Raw genomic sequence first — 25,700 nt, forward strand, 5'->3', positions numbered from 1 at the left:
AATGGTCAGGGTTTTGGATGTCAAAACAACATTGACGGAAGTCGTGATTAGTCCAAACACTGTTTCAAAGATTATGTTAGAATACGAATTACAGTTTGGACCATATATCTTGATGAAAACCCAGTTACCGTACATCTATACAGGTTTCAGTGTCAGTGTTCTTTCTTTAGTGATAAAAAAAAATTCAGGGTGCATTGACATCGCACATTTATAAAGGACAAAAAGTAAAAAATGGCCAAATCATCCAATGGAGATTGCTCAATATCAGACATTATTATTGTCATTTCTAAAGAATTAACAAGATTATACTGGCATACTATCACCCAATATTAAGTACACATAGATTCGGTCAATATCGTTGAAACATTTTCATTTGCAGCAATTCCTATCAACAATCCTATTTTCGATTACTCGTAACTGGGTCGCCTTATGATTTAAGAATCGCGTCGTTTTGAAATGACCCCGATCGCTTATACTTTGGGTTTAATGAAGTGTTGAAAATGGTTTAGATCTAATTACTAAAAAAGCTCTGTATAAAATTTGAGTTACACGATGTTAAAGCTGAGATGATTAGGGTGATGATGGTTATAATTTTGCACAAGCAGTGTTTGACATCTTAATTCAAAGTTGAAGAGGGACAATTTTACGGAACCATATATGGTCCCGTGGCAATGGCAGGGTGTGAAAGGCAAGCAGGTATTTCCAACGCTAATTTTTCACATGTCGTGTTCTGATGTCTTTTTTGTATTGTCAACATGCGTCAATTATCCTTTGGCTATGACAATAAAATAAAATAACAGATCATATTTCCATTATACAGTGATCCCTCGCTATTGGGCTCTTCGATAAAGCGCTACCTCGGTTACTACGCGCGGTATCGCATGGCTCCCACACATATAGATATGAATACATATACATATAACATTTTTCAGCTCTGCACAATCATTGCCACTATTGCCTGTGGTCATGTTAATCAATTACTATAGGTTTATGGTTGCAACCATCATGGTCGTTAAAACAATATGCTTCAATCAGAATATATAACTAATAGTATCCATTTCATCCTATTAGTGTTGTCTCAAGCCCCATAAAAACCAGATGAATCTACAGAGCTTGGGGCCCCGGGGCTGTGTTTGGATTGCTTCCTTGTACAGAGCTGATCGTACTCAAAGCGCTTTATTTATGTGTGTGTAAATAATGATATATATGAGGAACAAGGATGATGTAATATCTAGCAACAGACTGGGTATATAAGGAGGATTGTGGGTAAATGTTACAGAGTTTCTGTACCTGACTTACCTGAGCACAAGTGGACCAGTTGATTGGATTAGTGGATTAGCCTTGTGGATTGTTTTGGAGCATTGATCAAAATGGATGTCTCAGCATGGAGTTTTGGTAAAGTTTGGGACACAGATAACATGAGTTTGAAATTTAACAACAATTACATGTGCTGGAACTGTATACAGGTAACTGATTTGATTATTTGATTATTTTCAAAATGTTCGCGATTGTGTGAAATGTTGCTGGTCATACGGAGCTTGTGATCTTGGCTATGCATACATAACCAGGTTTCAGATTAGTCAAGTTTCTATTACATTGATTAATTGTCATTTAGAATATATTTTTTCTTCAAATTTGGTAATGGCATAGAAGGATGTCTATGTCATTCTGATCTAGTGGTGAATTATATCTAGTTTGAATGAAGCGTTATTCTGTTATCGGTCATCATTGAGAAGTATGTTTGTTTACACATAACTAATCAAGTTGAGTCCTACTGTGATATAGGATTATTTAACTGTCAATGAACTATAGCCCCAGGCCATTGTGCAAGCCATTTGTATATAAACAGTTCAGGACACTGTTTCACATATTTGCTGGATTTATTTTGGTAATTGATACCTGCTTAAGTTTGCATCTTTGAAACACTGGTCATACAATGACATCAGAGAAATTTGTAAAGGTATAATGTCGTATCGATCTGCGCAAAGATGGACATTGTGGGATTTAAAATTACTACAACTTTAGACCCTTGTATCTATTGGGAGTTAGGGGCGGTCGGGTAGCCTAGTGGTTAAAGCGTTTGCTCTTCGTAGAAGACCCTGGTTCGAATCCCGACATGGGTACAATGTGTAAAGCATATGTGGTGTCACCAGCCGTGATATTGCTGGAATATTGCTAAAAGTGGCGTAAACCCATTCTCACTCACTATTGGGATTGAAAATTAAAAAAATATATATAAAACAAAAACAGAATGTATGTATTCAGATGGTCTTGATCAAGATGTGTACAGTTTTGTTAGCTTCAGGGATGATGAGAGTGCCTATCTATTGGGAATGATATTTAACTGGTGTGCATGTGGTCCAGGCTAGGAAGTACGTCCATGACGTACCCATGTGTGTGGCAATATGCTGGTGACATTATCTTTATGTGTTACAGGGGCAGTCAGGTAGACTAGTGGTTAAAGCATTAGCTCATCACCCCGAAAACCCCGTTTCGATTCCCGACATGGGTACAATGTGTGAAGCCCATTTCTGGTGTTCCCCGCCGTGATATTGCTGGAATATTCCAAAAGGCGGCATAAAATCAAACTCACTCACTTATGTGATGAAGGACATCCATGACACCCACCCACCCATGTGCGTGGCAATATGTTATTGCATTATCTTTTTGAGTTACAAGTGAGGAAGGTGGGCACGGTTGGCCCAGTCGTCTAAGGCGCTGCGATTCGCTGTGCAGAGTTGCGTCCCTTGGGCATACCAGAAACCTATGATTGTGGGTTCGAATCCCGGTTCGCCCCGATTATGTTCCTAGGTATGTCAGCACCATACCTGTGCTCGTGGGTTTCACAGAATTGGTAAACGTCTGAGACCTGCATCACTTCGGGCTTTCCACCCACATTAAGCTGACACGCCGCAATATTACTGGAATACTGTTAAAAGCGGCATTAAACCCAACTCACTCACTACAAGTGAGGAAGGATGCTCAGGACACCCACATAACCACCTAGGACATTATCTTTATGTGTTTCAGACTGGGAAGGACAGCCATGAGACCCACCCACCCATGTATGTGGAGGCGTTCAAGGACAATGAGGGAAGCACCAGTCTCATCTTCTCGCTAGATGAGAAGGTTGGAGCTCTCGCGGAGGCTCTCAAAATCCTGGAGGTGAGGCTCTTGCTGTTTCTATCAAAGAGTAGTAGAGGGGCAAGGCTATGGTAGATTAGCTTGGAAGTTGCAACACTGCTTACTGGTTAACACCCAGGGGGATTCCAGGATAGAATACCCCCAGTCGCCTTTGCTGGACGTAACAGGTGACCACCCGTGAAGATCCGGGTTAAAATAGGTCTTCAGCAAACCGTGTTTGCCGTAAAAGGTGACTGTTTATCATACGAGGCGACTAATGGGATCGGGTGGTCAGGCTCTCTGACTTAGTTGATGCATGTCATCGTATCCCAGTTGCATGGATCGTATCCCAGTTGCTAATGATATCAATCACTGGTTCATCTGGTCCAGACTTGATTATTTACAGACTGCCATTATATAGCTGGAATATTGCTGAGTGTGGCTTAAACAACAAACAATAACGTAAGAGGTGACAAAACGGTTGGGTTGTCAGCTTTGGCGTCCTTGCTGCTTGTCTGTCATTGTACCCCAACCATTGTGTATCTTTGCTAACATAATCCATCACTGGATTGCCTGGTCCACACGCAATGTAATATAATACATTCAATTAAACATGAGCAAAAATGTTCTTATGTATTTCCGTAATATATTTTGTCTTTGATGTGTATATTATGCAACACAAGAGTCGTTGAAACATTTTGAGATTAACTGTGATTGTTTGCTGTGAGGGAGTTTTTGGCTTATTACTTTTATCATAATTCCCTCTGAGGTCAACACACTTTTGCTAATGATGCTGGAGTGCCTGGATCCCACTGGTCCTTCTGGTGGTGTAAAAAACAGTGCCAAATCTGCAGAACTTTTCAGCCTCCCCTCATATATGAATCATACAATAGGCTTTAAAAATAAAAGAATTGGTTCTCAGGCAATGGCTTTTGAAAATATAGTGCAGGGGCCGGTGTGTGTGTTTTTTCTTAGCTGTTCAAACTAGTATGTAACCAAATAAACAGTTGTGTAACCAAATAAACAATTGTGTAAATCAACTGGGGAAAGGGCCTCCCTACATAAATGTATACCTTGATAAGTAAAATACTGGAATACAGTGTTTGACTACTGTTGGACTTTGAATATTTCAGGATTTTTATATTTAAAAAAAAATTGAAATAAAAATGAAACGTACAGCGAACTTTATGATGATGCGGACTGTGCCTGAGAACCAAGACTATTATTTTTTTAGTCATAGTCAAACACTTTATATTTTACTTTTCCCAGTTCTCAAATTTTGTCAATCTCGTCAGGAACATGAAAGTATATCAGTTCAGCATCTTGTGGGGTTGGTCACATCTAAACAAAAATGTGTTTCTTATATGTGGGTCCAAAAGATCAGTCAGGAAAAAGCATGATAAGGCACCGGTCATTTTTTATAAGGGCGGGTCACAGGTTTTTATACATAAATGCTTCTCATATTTGGAGATGACCATCCCCATGTCCTTGTACATTTTTGTCATGACCATCCCTGAAAATACAAAATGCAAAAGGATTTTAGATTTTATTGTAAAACGTTCATTTTTTCATGACCCTCCCCAAATAATGTATTCGACGTAATAAGCGCCCAGGGTGCTCTCAAAATTAGAAATAGGGGTCTCTTATTAGAATATAATTTTGGTGAAAAAAAAAACAGTTGAAAAATAGTAAATTTTGTTGTTTATGCTGACAGCCTGAAATGAAACAAAAGAAAAGTCAGATACATTTTCCAGAATTTAATTGCCCATTATTAAGGGTGCATATAACACACGAGTGAGCATTTATACATGAATAAAAAAGTCTTGTGTACATTGATCAATCGGAAGGGGTGCTAATTGGGATTGTTCACTAGCTAACATATTAGCAAATATCGCTCTGGGCGCTTATTAGAGCGGGGCGCTTATAATGTTGAATACGGTATGTGTATTATTTATTATGACCCTTCCTTAGAGACTGTCATATTTTGGGTGACCCTCCCCTGATTCCCCCTGGCACACCCACCCCTATAATAAATGACTGTTCCTTAACGACATAAAATTATTTGAGTTGGATGTTTGAGGAGGTTGGTTGTGTGTGGACAGACAAACAAGTTTGATTAATTTGGCCCAAAATGTACTAACCATACCTGTTGAACATTTCAGGATTATAAAGTGAACTTGCATCATATTGAGTCTCGACCAGCAAAAGATGATCCAAAACGCTACGAGTTCTATGTAGCGTGCGATAACTTGACCGGGGGACTAAAGGAAGCCACGGACAGCTTGCGACACAAGGCACGGGATCTGACAGTCCTGTCACGCAGTCTCGGAGAACAAAACGATGAAGGTACGTCATAAAAACAAAGGCCTTTCAAGTGGGTTTTATACCCTGACAGCCTCCTCAGTTTAGCCACACCAGTAAATCTTCTTGTTTTATTGACAAGCTTACCATCAATTTTGGAAATTTTGAGTGGTATGTTTTGGAACTCAAATTAATCTTGAAAACACTTTGGGATTCTAAGAAGAAAATCCATAAAACAAGAAATTATATTGATATGGCATTGCTGTTGACACAATGAAGGAGGCTGTTCCTGGGATGGTAGTTGGAGATACGTGATAGATGGAGATAGGTGGTCATTGGAGATAGGTGGTAGTTGGAGATAGGTGGTAGTTGGTAGTTGGAGATAGGTGGTAGTTGGAGATAGATGGTAGTTGGAGATAGGTGGTACTTGGAGATAGATGGTAGTTGGTAGTTGGAGATAGGTGGTAGTTGGAGATAGATGGTAGTTGGAGATAGATGGTAGTTGGAGATAGATGGTAGTTGGAGATAGATGGTAGTGGGAGATAGGTGGTAGTTGGTGGTACTTGGAGATAGGTGGTAGTTGGAGATAGATGGTAGTTGGAGATAGGTGGTAGCTGGAGATAGGTGGTAGTTGGAGATAGGTGGTAGTTGGAGATAGTTGGTAGTTGGAGATAGGTGGTAGTTGGAGATAGTTGGTAGCTGGAGATAGTAGTAGCTGGAGATAGGTGGTAGCTGGAGATAGTTGGTACTTGGAGATAGTTGGTAGTTGGAGATAGGTGGTAGTTGGAGATAGTTGGTAGCTGGAGATAGTAGTAGCTGGAGATAGGTGGTAGCTGGAGATAGGTGGTAGTTGGAGATAGTTGGTAGTTGGAGATAGGTGGTAGTTGGAGATAGTTGGTAGCTGGAGATAGTAGTAGCTTGAGATAGTGGTAGCTGGAGATAGTTGGTACTTGGAGATAGGTGTTAGTTGGAGAAAGGTGTTAGTTGGAGATAGGTGTTAGTTGGAGATAGGTGGTCATTGGAGATACGTGGTAGTTGGAGATAGGTGGTCATTTGAGATACGTGATAGTTTGAGATATGTGGTAGTTGGAGATAGTTTGTAGTTGGAGATAGTGGTAGTTGGAGATACGTGGTAGTGGGAGATATGTGATAGTTGGAGATAGTTTGTAGTTGGAGATAGATGGTAGTTGGAGATACATGGTAGTGGGAGATAGATGGTATTTGGAGATATGTAGTAGGTGGAGATAGGGGGTAGCTGGAGATAGGTGGTAGTTGGGTGGTATTTTATCCTTTACATTTGGGGACATTTTTATATCATTTCTTGGATCATAGATTTTATTGTGGATTTTTTGCTTCTGTCAGTTGGTATTTAGTTCAGTATTCTGCCCACTTCCTAAGATACACATGACACTCATCTCAGGCGTGTCCCCCTTTACAATTATGTAGTTGTACTAGTTGCTTAGTTACACTGATGTGAATACAGAATGTAGAATTGCTTGTTTGAGAAAAATGGTGCCCAATGGTTTGTCGACCTCCCCCCACTCAGCATCCATGTTATAGATGAGGTGGCAGCTACTGGTTAGAACACAACATACTGATGAATAATGTAAGGGAATGGCTGTAAAATCACAGACACTTGGAGCAAAAATATACTTGTGTACCCAAAGATAAAAGATGCGAGCAAACAAGTGATCACATCAGATGTTCATATTTCACACAGGTACAAATGTTTATATCTGATACTGAAGACATTATCTTTATGAGGTTAACATTGAACTTTGGTGATGTTCCCCTTTTTTTAACCATCAGTATATCTCGTTTTGCATCTGTTGGATATTGCATGGTTTGGTGTTTATATCATCCTGTGATTGTCAACCTAATCGCTTATTAACCGTTTGATTGGCATTCTAAAAGTTGGTGAGCATAAAGATAAACGTACAACTTTATGGATAACAACTTCTGGTTTATTGCATATAGCGATTTTTTATGTAGATTCTGACACCGATGCAGTCACTTATTTTTTATCCATCAGTATATCTCTTATTGCATCTGTTTGGATACTGCATGGTTTTGTGTTTATATCATCCAGCTTGATAACGGTGTAAGAATCTTTATTATGCCTCAAAGTGAGATTGACCAATCAGGGAGCAGAACTACTGACCCCACATGAGCCCGTATACCGTCAGTAAAAATCCAAGATGGTTGTTACTGACCTAATGTGACACCGTATACGGCAACTGAAGAGACCATGACTTATAATATCAAACTGTCCTAAATGCAATAAACCAGAAATTGTTATCCATAATTTTGTAGGTTTTTCTTACTAATGGCTTATTTACATATTCCAACCATTAATCATCCCGGGAAACAGCTGTCATACTATTAAACAAGAGGCATGGCTTTCTTCATTACCTATACCTATTTGTAATCCCATACATTTTGATCAGGAATATGACACTTATATGGATTTATTAGTTATGTGTGGATAGTTTCATTATGATATCAAATACGATGTACACAGGTACATGTATTGAGTGGGAGCCTAGATCTGATTGGCTGAAGTTTAGAATAGGATTCAGGTATAGAATTCTTTTGAACTTTTCACAGGGTATCAATTGTTAATTGGTTTGTATTTGTTTTCGGTTCCTAATTAAAAATCATTGTGTTGTATTTGTTATACATTTTATAGTTTTGGTTTGATTAAAATTGAAAAGAAAACAAATTGATTATGTCTGTTTTATATTAACATAACAAAGAATTTTGTTTTTTGATTTATAATATTTCATAGTGGCATTATACTTAAATTACAGCTGTTTGTATAGTGTGCAGCATCAATTTAAAATAACACTGTTTTTAAATTAAATTCATAAATATGTAATGTTTATACGAATTGTTATTACTACAGTTCGTAATTTTGCTGATGTAATTTTATAAGTAATTATTACATTTTAATTTTAAGGTGCTTGTGATTTAGTTGATTATTATATACTACTCAAAAGAAGTTATAGAACACACAATTCTTTCATATTGTTATAGTTAAATCAGGTATTGACCGAACCCGTGAAGATCCGGGTTAGAGTAGGTTTCAGCAACCCATGCCTGCTGTAAGAGGCGACTAACGGGATCGTGTGGTAAGGCTTATTGAATTTGTTTATGCATGTCATCCTATCCCAATTCCATGGATCGATGCTCATGATGTCAATCACTGGATTGTCTGGTCCAGACTCGATTATTTACAGACCGCCCTCATATAGCTGGAATATTGCTGAGTCCGGTGTTAAACAACAAACAAACAAAATGTATTGACAATACATGTTGTGTGTAATTGTATATTGTCAAAACCTGGGAAACTCCGACTTTGGTAATTAAACCATACAGTTATTATCCCTAACATGTTGAGTAGTATACTTTATAGTTTATGAACCATTGTTTGTTCCACACAGATACTGACAGTGGTAATATATTATAGAGAACCAGTGCATTGTTTGTGACTATGTGTGCTCTCTAAGATTTAGTTTAGAATATTACTGACAAAATACCATTGAGTATTACTTTTGAAGAGTTAGGCAATGGAACTTAATAAATGTTTCTCATCAGAAGCTTATTTTCTGGACCATTGTATCTTTTTTTGCTGTTAATCATCAATAGGCCAAAAAAATGTAACTATGCAACCAGCATGGAATGTATTGTTTGATAGGCATTACTTAGAAGTTGACAACGGTATAAGGATCTATACCAAAACATCGCTTTTTACAGTATTAAAGAAGTTGTTATCTACACAATTGTGTCTACCTTGTCAGCATGGAGTGGCATGAGCAAGGGAAGATCTTTCAGTAAACTCCAGACACCTTTGACAATATCAAAACCGATTACTTACCAAACCAAACAAAACTTACTGGTCACATGGTTTAAGTGTCATATATGATGATGAGAAAGATTTGAGCTTTTCAATGCCTAATTATGTACAAACTAACAATGTTGTATTGTGTTTAGTGTTCTGTGTTTGGTGTTTACTAACACTTGATGTATTTGTATCTGCATGTTTTCCGTATGACCAACAGGTCCTAGTTTAAGGATTGGTAGGGGGATAACAGGTCAGTTGGATTATTATTTGCTTTTGCTGAGTCAGCAGGAATGGTGACAGGTGAACTCCCTCTGTCAATAGTCAATGACTTATGCTGTACATTGTTCCATATTAACTTTTGGACTCTTACAGATGGAAAATGAATTAAAATTATGGCCAGGTTGATTGGACGGAAATTTTTCATTAACTTTTTTGGAATTATATTTTGAATTCAAAATTGTTAATTCATGCAGTAGAACCAAACAAATGTTTTTTGTATCCTATCTATTGGCATATTGCTGGAAAAAAGTCTGCAAATTGAATTAAATTTATGACATTTTTTGTTTGTGTTTTAGTAGACACAAGAAGATGATATTATTATGTCATTTCATTTATTATCCTGAGATTTGCATAATTTGCATTATGGCTCTGGTCAGTATTAGAACCAGGGATGCCCCATTGTAAGTTTTACTTTGTGTGCTTGTATACACTACTACAAAGCATGTCAAGTCTTGATGATACGTTTCTTCCTCTTCCTCTTTTCTACTTGAGTTACTCTGGTAACTCCCTTTTAATGGCAAAATCCTAAAGAGAAATCAGGTTTCTAAAATAATGTCTCTATTGGAAGTATTTTTAAAAAAATGTTTGTATTTGCATGCCTAAAGGATATGATGGTGAGGGAGTATGACTTTGCACTCTGACATAATGTATTCTTTTCATGCAATCACTTCTCTTTCTTAGGAAATGTCTTGCACCATGCATTTACATTTCGTACCTTTTTTTACGATTCTTAATAGTGCAGAACTTGATAATTTTATCTGCTGAAAAGGCAGGATGAGGACAAGCATTTTATGTCAAGGTATATGTTAAGGATGAATATGCATTCAAGGAAGAGAATATATGGATGTCAACTTCTTTATTATGAGGAACACAACGTTTCGGAGTATATGCTTACTCTTTCATCAGGAGAATGAATGCTATGAAGCAGAGAGCATATATATGTACATGTAAGGACAACAAAATTAATAAGATAACAAAAGGTGGAAAGATTAATAAATATATACTCCGAAATGTTTTTCGTAAGTAGAATTGTACGGAGGATCAGGAGAAACGGACAACTGATCTGTGATGAAAACCTATCCCCTTCCTGTCTGACTCAACACATACTAAGTTGCTATTTGTAGACCCTAACAGCTTGATGTCAATGTTTGTAGTACAGTATGGTCTCTTGTCTGCTTTAAATGTATTTCTCTGTACGTTTCACTTTGCTGTACATGTAATATGTTATTAAGTGTCATTCCTTCAATTCAGTGAGTCATTACTTCTGACTATTCCCTCTCTCTGAATTCCCTCTCTCTGCATTCCCTCTCTCCATTCCAACATCTATTCCCTCTCTCCATTCCAACATCCATTCCCTCTCTCCATTCCAACATCTATTCCCTCTCTCCATTCCAACATCCATTCACTCTTTCCATTCCAACATCCATTCCCTCTCTCCATTCCAACATCTATTCCCTCTCTCCATTCCAACATCCATTCCCTCTCTCCATTCCAACATCCATTCCCTCTCTCCATTCCAACATCCATTCCCTCTCTCCATTCCAACATCCATTCCAACATCCATTCCCTCTCTCCATTCCAACATCCATTCCGACTCTCCATTCCAACATCCATTCCCTCTCTCCATTCCAACATCAAATCCCTCTCTCAATTCCAACATCCATTCCCTCTCTCCTTTCCAACATCCATTCCAACATCCATTCCCTCCCTCCTTTCCAACATCCATTCCCTCTCTCCATTCCAACATCCATTCCCTCTCTCCATTCCAACATCCATTCCAACATCCATTCCCTCTCTCCTTTCTAACATCCATTCCCTCTCTCCATTCCAACATCCATTCCCTCCCTCCTTTCCAACATCCATTCCCTCCCTCCTTTCCAACATCCATTCCCTCTCTCCTTTCCAACATCCATTCCCTCCCTCCTTTCCAACATCCATTCCCTCTCTCCTTTCCAACATCCATTCCCTCCCTCCTTTCCAACATCCATTCCCTCCCTCCTTTCCAACATCCATTCCCTCCCTCCTTTCCAACATCCATTCCCTCTCTCCATTCCAACATCCATTCCCTCCCTCCTTTCCAACATCCATTCCCTCTCTCCATTCCAACATCCATTCCCTCCCTCCTTTCCAACATCCATTCCAACATCCATTCCCTCCCTCCTTTCCAACATCCATTCCCTCCCTCCTTTCCAACATCCATTCCCTCCCTCCTTTCCAACATCCATTCCCTCTCTCCATTCCAACATCCATTCCCTCCCTCCTTTCCAACATCCATTCCCTGTCTCCATTCCAACATCCATTCCCTCCCTCCTTTCCAACATCCATTCCAACATCCATTCCCTCCCTCCTTTCCAACATCCATTCCCTCCCTCCTTTCCAACATTCATTCCCTCTCTCCATTCCAACATCCATTCCCTCTCTCCATTCCAACATCCATTCTTTCAGTGCTTCTCTCCATTTCAGAAGTAGTTCTTGAGTGATTTCCATTAAAAAAGCAACAACAAAAAACAGTTGCCATATATTGCTTGAAATGTGTTTATTACCTGTCCGGAAAACCCACTGGAGGTGTGAAGTATAGTACTTAGATAAGAAACAAGATCATGACAAAAATAACGCTCATGTTTTATCATAAACTTAAAATCTGTGAAAATATAACACCTGGGTTCAAATGGACTAAATTCTTGATAACCTGACACATGTTTTGACAAACACTTATTGATAAGCAAACCACTCCTTTGTATTTTCATGACTCTCTACACGTACCAACTGTGTTTAAAACTGTGTTTCATTGTAAGTGTAATTTGCCATGAAAAATAATGTTTTTTGTATTTACGAAAAAATATCAGTCCCATGTGAAAGGTTTAAATACTATGATATCATTAAATAATGACATACCATATCTATATATTGGTTGCTTTCCTTTTAGCTATAACAAATGGCAAAGAAATATTTAATTGGTGAAAAAAATAATGATGTATCTGGCAAATATATACTACTCAAAAGAAGTTAAGGATCACCCGATTCTTTCATATTACTACAGGTAACCTCATTTCAGGGCAGATTAATAATAGTAATATAAAAGAATCGATGATCCTTAAATTCTTTTGAGTAGTATATTTGATTGCATTATCAGGTCTTCAGTAAGAGTGTGAAGAGAGTTCATATTTTTTTCTTGAATGCTTTCAGTTCCATGGTTTCCGCGTCGAGTGAAGGAATTGGACAGGTTCGCCAATCAGATCCTCAGTTATGGAAGTGAACTCGAGGCTGATCATCCGGTCAGTAGAACCATTTGAGTGCTTGTTTGTTGTTTGAAGCTGCGCGCAGCAATGTTACAGCTATATGACAGTGGTCTGTAAATAATCAAGTTTGGACAAGACAATCCAGTGATTGATATCATGAACATCGATCTATGCAATTTGAATACAATGATATGCATCCACCAAGTCGACGAGTCAGACCACCCGATCCCGTTAGTCGCCTCTTACGACAGTCATCGTCGCCTTAAGGCAAGCATGGGTTGCTGAAGACCAATTCTGACCTGGATTTTCACGGGTCATTAGTAGAGCTGAATTTTAGGACAGTGATATTGATATTATTAGGTTGCTAGTGTTTGACATATGTTTCCTATGTAAAACAATCTTCCTGAGGCAAGAGAGTTAACTGACTATAAAAGTCCAGTTTCCACCCTTGCCGAACTAGGCTGGTATTATGGAGTTACATTTTGGCTGGACTAACGAGTCTATGCATAGTCCAATCAAAATCATGCAGCAAAATCAAAATCCGGTTCATAAACTGTCGTGTAGATCTCGGTCGATTGCAGGATTTGCGAAGAATGTGCACCACCAACTCGTTGTCAGCAGATATTATCCAAATCTTTTCATGTTTTTAATCAAGGTGTTCACATGATTTGATGCATTTCACGATGTAAGAGCCGGTTTATCACAATATAGATCTTGATTATCGATCAGATCGTATTGACCGGGCGCTACCATTTTGTGTGAAGCAAATGCAAGTGATATGAGAGGTGGAATCTGATTAGTCCATAGGAGAGGCTTAGAAGGGACATAACTGGTAATAGCCACTGGTGGCGCTACAATCGAGCCCAGTAATTCCAGCCTAGTTCGGCAAGGGTGGAAACTGGACTTTTATAGTCAGTTAACTCTCTTGCCTCGAGAAGATGATGTAATCCTTCCTTCGGCTCTTCAGATGATAGGTTATAGGACAGGATATAGCAGTGAATGGATAGAAATGTGAATGCAGAACCTTCTAATAGGCAGGTTGTATACTCCCCAGGGAGCTGAGAATACAAAATGAAGGTACACTGATGGGACTAAGAAAACTAATGAGTGATGATGTGAATAAGCTTTGAGTGGATTAATCTCTGTTTTGTAAGGTGACCAGGATCATGATGTCATCTGTCAATTTTGATATTATTATTACTGTTGTTATTGTGATTACTCTTTGTTTCTCATTATCACTGTGGTGTAGTGTAAGCAGAGTACAATGAATGGCTCAGAATATCCAAAGCTGTGAGATCGCAGTGTAATTTTAAGAAGCTCTCATAAAATGTTCCAAATGCTTCATCTCCTCTGTCAGTACTTGTATTCTTTAATGAAGACAGAATTGCCCGGGGCGGATCCAGCATTTGGAAAAGAGAGGGGTCCAAAATATCAACATCCTCTCTCAGATAGTTTTACTGCCTACAACATACGACACTTGGTTTTCCAAAGGGGAAGAGGGGGGATCCGGTACCCCCGCCTCGGGATCTGCCTATGTTGCCTCATGGATTTCAACTTGTTTCAAACTGCCACGTTGTCAAAACATGTGTCAGGTTATCAAGAATTTAGTCCATTTTAACCCAGGTGTTAAATTTTCACAGATTTTAAGTTTATGATAAAACATGAGCGTTATTTTTGTCATGATCTTGTTTTCATAAAAAATCATTAAGTTTCTAAAATGGCACTAAATATTGTTTTCTTTTGCTTATCACTGTACATTTTTCCAGAAATAAGATGAGAGTAGGGGTATTTCTCCAGCAGTAAGATGGCACAGGAGTGAGTCCATTGCATCAGCATCACAATCATACGAGAGAGGCCTATTTCTCCAACAGATTTCATTGGGCTTTGGTGATTTTTTTTAACCAATAGCTAAGTGTCAACTACAAAAATATGCAAAAGATTATTTAGTTTTTTGAACTGGTGAATTTGTTCCAGGGATTTAAGGATCAGGTGTACAGGGCTCGGAGGAAGGAGTTTGCTGATATAGCATTTCACTACAAGCAGTGAGTATATTTACTTCACAAAGGTGAAATGGGAGACAGTAAGGGCCACTATATGGTATCACCTTGGAAAATGAGGTATTGTTCATTCATATAAGTAAAAAATAAGTGAATAAAATATCCTTGCCAACTTTCAGATAATTTTTTTCTGCAGTTGCTCAATATGAGAGGAAAAGTTTAGGACTCTTTGAGTCTTCACCCAAAGATGCTCTTTTCAGATTTTTTTTCATTTTATTTATGTTCTTAATTTACCAAACTGACAATACTAATCACATTAGTTTAAAAACGTTGTTTTTATTTTCATTTCAACAGCTGGATAAATTAGTATATTAATAAAAAAGCTCTAAAATGTAAAAAATAATGTTCGAAAATAAATGAATCTCTGATCAAGATTTATAAAAGGCTCTTACTTCAGATGGACAATTACTTTGTTGATTAACTTAGGAACGTCTGAGTTGCAATTGTTCTAGGATCATATATTGACAGGCAAACTAATATTTAGTTTAATTCTCCAGTGGGACTCCTATCCCTCATGTGACATATTCGGAGGAAGAGAAAAAAACATGGTGAGTTACAAGCTGTCTACACTATCGATGCCATCATATACAACTATTTAACTGGAGCAGGGGTCTCAGTTGTCTAAAGTGCTGCAATTATGTGTGTGGCCATTAGGCATAGCAGAACCCTATGATCATGGATTCAAACAAATCCCAGATTTGCCCTGATCATGTGTTTCTCTCTCTCTCTCTCTCGCTCTCTCTTTGTCTCTCTCTCTCTTTGTCTCTCTCTCTCTCTCTTCTCTCTCTCTCCCTCTCTCGCTCTCTCTTTGTCTCTCTCTCTCTCTTTGTCTCTCTCCCTTCTCTCTCTCTCCCTCTCTCTCTTTTCTCTCTCTCTCTCTTTTCTCTCTCTCTCTCTTTTCTCTCTCTCTCTCTCTCTCTGATGTTAAAGCCATCTGAAGAAATGATGTAAAATGTCATAAAACATGCCCACTTACGGGAAGTTCGCCTATGCCAGTGTGTGTGTGTCTGTCTGTCTGTCTGTCTCTCTCACTGATGTTAAAGCCATCTGACTCACTAACATGTTGAAGGTAGTGACCAATAAGGCTGGGATGGTACACCAACTGTGCGATCTGATACGTATCACCATACCTTGATCACGATACTTGTATGTGCTCGTTTCTGTGGTGCGTAACCCATATTTTTAATAGACAGGATATTCAGATACCTGGCACACTGAAGATTTACAGCTGGCAGTGTCAAGTTTGGCACAATGGATGGAAATATTTACTTATTCACTACTAATTAGTGTTTGGTGCAACATTTATTAAAGAATACATTTAAGGTAAGCATCGATACTTTTTACTTAGTGTGCAACTGTGATAGATACTTGTATCGAGAAGTGAAATATCGCGATGCATCAGTGCATCGTCCCACCACTAGTGCCCAACCCATTGCTTACTGAGATGTAGTACAACATTGACTCTAACAGGGGCACCATCTTCCGGGAGCTGACGAAGCTGTACCCGACCCACGCCTGTCAGGAGTTCAACCACATCTTCCCCCTGCTGGTGGACAACTGCGGCTTCAGGGAGGACAACATCCCCCAGCTGGAGGACATCTCGCAGTTCCTCAAAGGTAAGGCGCCGTTGTGGCGTATCTGTTTCCGCTCTAGTGGCGGAAAAACCCAACTCACTCACTAACTCACTCACTGAAGTTGTCTGTCTCTAACAGGTTATCAGTTTAGTTTGCCAGGTCCCTTGCCAGTTAAGATCAGTTAAGACAATGTTACACATATTCACTTTGATGGGTTTTTTTAGACTGTACTGGATTCACACTGCGGCCAGTTGCCGGACTTCTGTCATCACGTGACTTCCTGGCTGGTCTGGCTTTCCGGGTTTTCCACTCCACCCAGTACATCCGCCACCCATCTAAGCCCATGTACACACCAGAGCCGTGAGTAACAGAGACAAGATTTCTAATGGTTTCTGAATATCAGCACTTGAAAATATTATGGAACAAATGTTTATGTACGCAGGAGCGCAGCGGCTAATTTTAACTGCAAGCAAAACTAAATTCATGAAGGCCGGCTAGTTGGGTTTGGGGTCATGCTCCCCCAGAAATGTTTTAATTAGATGTTCTTGAACTCTATTTCCTGCATTTTGGGACCATTTATGTCAGCTTTATTTGTAGCAAAAATGGGTAATTTATTTATTATTGTTTTTTAGTAATTTATATACATATATATATATGTATATGTGTCTATATTGTTCATTTGTGTACGTAAAGATTATGATTTTCAAGTTAGACAATAAATATCAAGTTCCTCCTTGTAGAGTTTGAGTGAATAATTTTGTGCATAGATGCTAAATTTAGGTTTACTTATAAAAATATGCGCTTTTTCTTGGTGTAAAAATAAATGAGTTTTCTTTTTGGTGTAAAAATTTGCTATTCTGCTACAATAGTAGTTTTGTCCCTGATACATGACAGTGGTGCTTAAAAAACAGTCCTCCATTATCTTGTTTATCACATCTCAGTTCAATTATGATAAATATGAACCATGTTCTGCCCTAGTTTTGTTTCGATTCTGATTCCCAAATCCAATTATATTTGTATGAGATGAATCTGGGGGATATGCCATGTAGGAGAGATGGAGATGGTAGCATCACATCCTGACTAGAGGTATGGATGCAAATGGGTCCAGGGTATCTATTATTATGGAAGGGTTCTGTTATAGCATTAGGCTTACAAAAATAAAAGAATTTGTTCTCAGGCAATGACTTCTGAAAATAAAGTGTGGGTGGGTGGTGTTCAGTTTTTTTTGCTGCTTGTTCAAACTGGTATGAAACCAATAAACTGTTGTGTACCATCAACCTGGGAAAGGGCCTGCCTAAATTAACAATCATACAAACTCCTACTGCTGCCATGACAATAAGACGAGAGTACACATGTAAAGGGAAGTAACTGCATGCTATACTTGATCGCATTGTTTTTAAGTATTCGGATTTTTAAAAAAAAATTAAAATGGAAATAAAAATGAATGTTCGACAGACTTTCTGATGATGCGGGCGGTGCCTGAGAAGGAAGACTATTATTTTGTTTAGCTTTATGTATGCTGCGCCCTGAATACATGTAATTATGGAAGTGAAGGGATATTTGCACTACTGCATAGGGCTGGGATGAGTCCAAATTTACTACCCGGGTACCCACTGTAGGTCTCAGGAAATGTCTCAAAATGTCCGAATGGGAACATTTTTAGCATAGCCCTGGCAAAACGTATTAAGATGCATGTATTAAACAATCTGGTCATACACTGAAGTTGAATTAAGTTATATCTTTATTCAACCATATGAAAAATCAGAAGGAATGGGTGCATAGTCAGAAAGAAATGCAAACATTAGTGACTTGTAGTGTAACCATGGCGTTCTAGATAATTTTACATTAAACAATATATCACGTTACTAACCACGGGTCTGGGTAGTCCTGTGGGTACCCGGGTCCCACTCAGTACCCACCCGACCCGGGTACCCGAGTTACCCGTCCCAGCCCTACTAGGGCACATGTATACAATTTTTATGAACTTGGTTATTTCTAACCCTAGAGACTTGTATGTATGTGCTGCCTGTTTCAGTGACGTATGCCATGAGCTGCTGGGGCACGTGCCCCTGTTTGCCGACCCTACCTTCGCACAGTTCTCCCAAGAGATTGGCCTGGCCAGTCTCGGAGCCCCGGAGGACTACATCCAGAAGCTGGCCACGGTGAGTCTTCACAGTCGAATCAAGCTCCTCACAGCGCGTGACACCTTCGTTACACTCTCAGTAACATCGCTGCCACCAGTATGGGCGCGGCCATTACAAGGATCTTGAAATTTGCCCTCTAACCCCATATGTAGTAACTTTTATACTTTTGTTTATGTCTTTGAAAATGCCATCATATTTCATTTTGAATAGGTTTATGACTGACCATGTTTTCCAGATGAATTTACTTTGTTGTTTTGACAATCAGATTTGTTCGAGATTGCAGCCTAACGGAAAATCAACCAACTTCTCCCTTATATTCTTACTATGTCAATTAAAGATGATACTTTTAATGAAACAGAAATTCAAATTGACAAACAAAGAAAGTAATTTATCAGCTGTAAGTGTATTCGGCGTCACGACAGTCTCACTTGTTTGTAAACATAACGGTCATTCGGTTGCGAGTTCAATTCCAAGCATGGTTGGGGCCACCTATCACCTATCAGAGGGGGTTTTTGACTGGTGGCAGCGATAGTATAGAGAGCTCCGCGAACGGCCTATCGCTGTGAGGAGCTTGAGTCGAATCAAGCTCCTCACAGCAATTTCCTGCTGCCTCCAGTGAAGGTTTGGGGCCCACTGTCATACATGGCTACAACCATGCTTGGAGTTAAACTTGCAACCGACTGACAGTTATATTTACAAACAAGTGATGACTGCCGTGATGCCGAATACTCTTCCCCCTGCTAAATCATTTTCTTTGTTTGTCAATTTGAATTTCTGTTTAATGACAACTTTCATGTAATTGGTATAGTAAGAATGTGAGGCGGAAGTTGGTTGATTTTCCTTTCGTCTGCAATCTCGAACCAATCTGATCAAATAAACAAAAGGTAAATTCATCTGGGAAATATGGTCAGTCGTAAACCTTTTTCAAAATTCACTATGATGTCATTCCAAAATACATAAGCAAAAGTATAAACGTTACTACTTTTTGGCTGGAGGGCAAATTTCAAGATTCTTGTAATGGCTGCGGCCACACTGGTGGCAGCGATACTACCAAGAGTGTAACAAAGGGGTCACACACTGGGAAGGAGCTTGCAGTCGAATATGAGAAGGGAAGTAACTCTTGACATCGCCAAAATGTCCTAAGAAAATTCTTAAAGGTTTGAGCAAATGGACATAATATTTCTTTAGCAAATTATGAAAAGCATAAGATTTATAATAAAATTTTCACAGAGCCGTTCTGCGTGCAGTTGTACAGAACTACAATATAGCGACAATGATCGAAGCCTATGTTAAAATATGGAAGTTACCATCACCTTAGCACCGAGATCCCTTTTGTACAATGGCATCAGGATTTTGCAGCTTGAACTTATGTCTATGTTTGTTTCAGCTGTACTGGTTTACAGTGGAGTTCGGGCTGTGTCGACAAGGGAAGGACCTCAAGGCCTATGGTGCCGGCCTCCTGTCATCATTTGGGGAGTTGCAGGTACTTCAGCTTTGTTATAAATTCATTTGTTATCAATTGGAGTTGTTATTTAGTTTGATACTATGAGGTTTTTTTTGTATTGATACTGACAGTGTTTATTATGGTATATACACCAAATAAATGTAAACATATTTCGGTAGATAAACAAGATATATGTATGCTTAATGAGGCATATAAACAGAATATGTGTAAACTTATTACAGTATATACACCAAATATATATATATATTTTGTGTAAAGACCTTATTAAGCATATATATATATATATATATATATTCATACATACATACATACATATACATACATATATACATATATATATACTTAATAAGGTCTATACACAAAATATATGTAAACTTTATAACGTATATAAAACATAACATGTATACTTAATAATGTATGTATGCAAAATATATGTCCATTTAATGAGGTATATACACAAAATATATGTATGCACCTATAATATAACTAAAAAGCATCACTTCAGTTAACATCACTTGTGTCATCACTTCTATAAACATCACTATACTTCACTATATATTCCTTTCAGTACTCACTGACTGAAGAGCCAGAGAAGAGGCCATTTGACCCATCCAAGACAGCTCTGCAGGAGTATCCCATCACATCATTCCAGCCTGTGTACTTTGTGGCTGACAGCTTTGAGGATGCCAAAGAAAAACTCAGGTTTGTAGGAAAACATTGGATTTGAGGCATTTCTAAACCCAACTCACTCACTCCTGCAGACAGTACCGAGGGCGGATCCAGCATTTTCAAAAGGGAGCAGGCCAAAATATCAAAATCCTCTCTCAGAGTTGGGGGCTGGGGGTAGGGCTGGGGATGGAATTGTCTACAACATAATACACTTGGTTTTCAAAGGGGGGGGGAAGTCTCGACCCTCCTCTGGATCCACCTGTGAGTAGTGTTGAAGAGCTAGCATGTGAAAAAATTTCAACCCTCACACCTTCTTTCAGGGCTTATGCTGCAACCATCCCACGTCCCTTCAGCGTGCGCTACAACGCCTACACCCAGAGTGTTGAGGTCATTAACAGCAAGGAGCAGGTCCTCAACCTCACCAAGGCCATCAGAGGTACCTTCGTTTGAAACATAAAGGGAGACAATTCTTGAGGGCCTGGTGACAATTTCCAGTCTTGGTCCAGATGTTGTCATTATGTCTTGTGTGAAAATGAATCAGTGTCCCTGTGTAACATGGGTTATCACTAATTGCTATATTGATAAGACCCGTGAAGATCCGGGGAAGAATAGGTCTTCAGCAACCCATGCTTGCTGTGAGAGGCGACTATGCTTGTCCTACGAGGCGACTAACGGGATTGGTTGGTCAGGCTGGCTGACTGACTTGGCTGATACATGTCATCATATCATAAGTGGAATATTGCTGAGTGCCACCTGAAACGACAAACAAAACAAATGATATACATAAAAACATTTAAGCTGGCAGACAGACAAAGTGTTTTTTTAGGTTCTAGTTAAGTATTTATTCCCATTAACATTAAGCTTAGCATTTAAGTTTGTTCTTTTTATCCCTTGCATGCATTTTAATGAAGGAATATTCTATATAAATCTGTTGACATTTATCCAACAGCATGTGTATGAGTGTATTGGGTGATGTGTTGTGTGTATTGGGTGGTATGTTGTGTGTATTGGGTCAGGCTGATGTGTATTTGTGATAACTGGGTACATGGGTGTTTTGTATGGATATTTGTAGGAGGTAAAATGTGAAGTATGTGGCTATGATATCTGTAATGTATGCATGTTGCTGTCAAAGCCATGTTGCTGTCAAAGCAGTCATGGCTACAAGTTCAGTATAGATGAAGACATCTTCCTGAGTCAAGGGCATTAACTGACTATTAAAGTCCAGTTTCCACCCTTGCCGAACTAGGCTGGAATTCCAGAGTTACATTGTCCAGCGAGTAGCGAGTCTATGCATTATAAAGTCCAATCAAAAACGCGTAACGAAGTAGGCATCTGGTTAAAAAATCTGGTTCTGTCGTCGCCAGATATTTTCCAAATCTTGTCATATTTTTAATCAATGTGCTCAAGTGATTTGATGCACTTCACAGGGTAAGACCTGTTTTATTACAATATGGATCTTGATTATTGATCAGATCGTCTTGACTGGCAGGTGCCATTTTGTTTGAAGCAAATGCAAGTGATATGAGAGATCGAATCTGATTGGTCAATAGGAGGGACATGGTAGGGACATAACTCAATATAGCCACTGGTGGTGCTACAATTGAGCCCAGAAATTCCAGCCTTAATTGGTTCGGCAAGGTGGAAACTTGATTTTTAAAGTCAGGAATATGGGATTAAAATGATGAAGTGTTTTATAAGTTCTGAAAAGTCCCTTAAATGATTGTAAAATTACAAAAATAAAAGTTGTGCAATCCTGTCAAGGTAACTTGTAATCAATGATCTATTTTGATATAATGCTTACCTCTGTTTGCAGGTGACCTTTCACTTCTTGAAGAAGCCATGAAGAAGGTCAACAGTATGAAGTAAAAGGTCAAGGTCATGTGTTGACAAAATAGTATTGATGTTTAGTTCCTTCTCAAATCTTACATTTCATATAAAATATGTCAAAGAAAATCCAGATTTCAATTTTTAAAATGAGCAAAATCTACATAAAGTGCCTAATAGCAAATGATTTTGCCTGGCACAACATTCATACTGATTTTGCAAAATCTGATGTTTTCACTTTTTGTGAACACATTTCAATAAGGGTCTACCATTTGATATTCTGGAGCATTGGCGAGGGCTTGGATTTTGTGTGGAGATTAGATATTTTTTCAGCTGCACCTGCAAAACCAGATATATTTTTTAATTAATACTATGACCCACAATAAAAAAAATCAAAAAAATCCTTGAACAGTGTAATTTTTGTGCCGGACAATATCTATTTTTTCCCCAACAATCTGACACATAATTATTATTATTTTCAAGCAATTGGACATTGTATTTTTTAGGATATAATCCCAGAATATCAAATGGTCCGTCCCTAAACATGAGAATGCACAAAAAATGTCCTCAATTCCTTGTTTCAAGAAACGACTGTCAGTTTCTTCTGATTCTGATTGCTATTCTTTTGTCTTTTAAAATACATGTTATGGTTAGGACACATGTGAATTCTGCACAATACATGTTTGTTGACTGTTGTTGGTTAATCAGGAATATATACACTGTGTACCATATTGTTTACAATTACTGCTTCTGTGTGGTTGTGGTAAATCTTGCATAATGGTTATTTATTAGGAGCATTAACTGACATACTGGTAGAAGAATAAAGCACAGAGAGGTAACAGTTTGGCAGCTATTCAAGGATGTATATATACACTCACATCCTGCTCAATACAGGAATTGTAAATCTTGGCAGATTGGAAAAGATTAGAGTCATATTCTTATGCAACCTTGTTATCAGTTGTCAACTATTTTGAAATATCTTCACAAAATAGAGGTCTTTCTGAAATTTCTTATTACCTCAGGGATAGAAACGGCTACTAGTTAGATACTAGTGAAAATCTAAAGGTTTTCTCCTGAAATCTTGTTATTTTACATAACCCCTAGTTCGAAATGAGCTGGGTAGGACCAGTGGTGACTACCCTTGCTACTTAATAGCTTTAGTTGTTCTACATCATCATTGCACCTTTTACACTAAAACTTGTGGCAGGAAAAGTATAAAACTTGAATTTCATTAACAATCCTTCCGTGAAGTCCTTTAGTTATTTTAGAGACGATCAGATACCTACATGTTTATATGTTTTGGACAGAAGTCATAGTCAACTCCCAAACCTGTAACGTCAGATCTGTGCGTATAAAGATTCCATGCCTGATCCCCACAAAGGGGGAGTACCACTTTTGAACAGTGTCTGTTCGTCACACCAACTCTGGGTGATAGAAATATTCAGGGTAGTGTTTGTAAATTGTATATTCATAAGGTATTTTTGGTTTGTTATATAAGAATTATTTTATGGATAACAAAGAAGATGTTTTTATTTAAATGCTGAGAACAATACTTGTTGAAATTATTCCGGTGAAGCACAAACATTTGGCTCAAATGTTTGAAAACCTATACTTTACAACTTTCTCTTTGAGGACTTTACATATACATGTAGGTTTTCAAAAAGTTATCCTTTTTCAATATTTTGGATCAATCTTATTAAAATCAGCTCTTAGTTCCTGCTTTACCTAAACAAAGATCTGAGGACATCCCATTAGGGGTCACGTCAGAAGGACCTTTCATCCAACTAATTAAAGCATCGCTTACCAGATCATGAAAGTGACAGTCGGAATGTGTTTTCTAATCATGCAACCTCAAAAACGTTAACACAGGGTATTCCGAATGACAGTTACGGCCCGTACGACAAAGCCTATCTCTCGCTTCCGTGTGATAAACATTTGAATGGAGGAGGCGTTGCACAGTATGTAGGGAGCACTGCCATACAATCTCAACCATGTATAAGACATTCCGGAATGTTCGTTTGTTCAGTTTCCAAAATTTTAATTGAGAACTGTGTCAACATATTTTTCAAGCGTAGTCTGCAATGGAAGTTGCCAGGTTGAAATGAGTGACATAAAGCTCGAGAAAGCTGCTTTCAAATTGTCTTATGTCGACTTCTTGTTAGTCATTTCAGTGGTCGGTCAAAGTTTGCGAAAGGTCGTTCTGACGTGAACCGTAATGGGATGTGCTCAGATCTTTGTTAAGCGGCAGAGAGAACTTAGATCTGATTTTAATGAGGTTGTATTTTGGATGTTAATCATGTTTCCTAAGTAACTTACCACAATGGAGGATGTGGATTTGAGGCTTTATGTATACATGGTAAGGGCCCAGGCTCATTATTATGTCACAATATAGGTTGTTGAAAATGATCTTACAACAGATAATAGGACTATTGTTTATTTCAAAAATGTAATTTGTTTACTGATTTTCTTGTTAGTTATCAGCCTAAAGTAAAAACCTTTTCTTTATGACCAATAGGACATAATAACATTTGCCCGTAAGGAAATTGATCTAAAATATTGTTGGTAAATCTCACCAAAATTATTTTTATGTAATTCTAATGTCGATCTACACTTATACAGATCTACACTTATACAGATGTTTTAGTCATCTTTTTGATGATGCTGATGCCATCATCATCATTAACCGGTGTTGCATTTAGATCATAATGCTATATGGAAATGTTTTATTGTATCATATTTGTGTTGTGATATCTTTAAATTTTAACATTGTTGTCTTGTTACTTTTCAATGTCTTAAAAGATATGTATAGATTAGAATGTTAAAGTAAAAAAAATCATTGCATTTACATTTAATGAAGTCATTGAACTGTAAGCCGAGAAATTAAACTTGAATATATTGAGAAGTTTGACCATTTTTGGTGGCTATGATCAATATTATAACGAAAGATCTCAATTTAATCCAGACATCCCCATAGGGAAAATGACATTTTGGTTAGTCAAAATAAGTGAATCTTGTAAAGTTAGTTGTGAATAACAAATTATTGGTATTGTCTCATAGTTGTATTCTTAGCTGAAGGGCTTTGGATGGTGGTTTAATATAGGTTATGCTACAGAGCTTGGTTGTTTAGTACATAGCTTAATGGGTATATATATATGTTGTATTTTGTTCATTAGAGAATGTT

General features: G+C 38.2%; 1 protein-coding gene across 6 annotated transcripts in view; it reads left to right on the forward strand.

The window, feature by feature from the left end:
* LOC124125615 (phenylalanine-4-hydroxylase-like) overlaps window positions 1–24,348 on the forward strand; it is a 37,858-nt gene extending 13,510 nt beyond the window's left edge. For 2 of the 6 annotated variants that reach the window (XM_048383969.1, XM_048383970.1), the window contains exons 2-14: window positions 3,031–3,165; window positions 5,286–5,469; window positions 9,486–9,518; window positions 12,734–12,822; window positions 14,761–14,828; window positions 15,341–15,391; window positions 16,314–16,459; window positions 16,642–16,777; window positions 18,453–18,579; window positions 19,949–20,044; window positions 20,595–20,728; window positions 21,016–21,131; window positions 22,509–24,346. In XM_048383969.1, coding sequence (XP_048239926.1) covers window positions 3,031–3,165; window positions 5,286–5,469; window positions 9,486–9,518; window positions 12,734–12,822; window positions 14,761–14,828; window positions 15,341–15,391; window positions 16,314–16,459; window positions 16,642–16,777; window positions 18,453–18,579; window positions 19,949–20,044; window positions 20,595–20,728; window positions 21,016–21,131; window positions 22,509–22,561 — 1,368 coding nt within the window. In that variant the 3' untranslated portion in view covers window positions 22,562–24,346. Of the gene's footprint in view, window positions 1–1,332; window positions 1,467–3,030; window positions 3,166–5,285; window positions 5,470–8,867; window positions 8,880–9,485; window positions 9,519–10,152; window positions 10,162–12,733; window positions 12,823–14,760; window positions 14,829–15,340; window positions 15,392–16,313; window positions 16,460–16,641; window positions 16,778–18,452; window positions 18,580–19,948; window positions 20,045–20,594; window positions 20,729–21,015; window positions 21,132–22,508 lie in introns of those variants that run through there. The other 4 variants (XM_046488971.2, XM_046488980.2, XM_046488963.2 and 1 more) reach the window with 4 other exon arrangements.
* The last annotated feature ends 1,352 nt before the right edge of the window (window positions 24,349–25,700 follow it).

The sequence above is a fragment of the Haliotis rufescens genome, unplaced genomic scaffold, assembly GCF_023055435.1.
Source record: "Haliotis rufescens isolate VD_foot unplaced genomic scaffold, xgHalRufe1.0.p SCAF_5, whole genome shotgun sequence".
Lineage (NCBI taxonomy): Eukaryota > Metazoa > Mollusca > Gastropoda > Lepetellida > Haliotidae > Haliotis > Haliotis rufescens.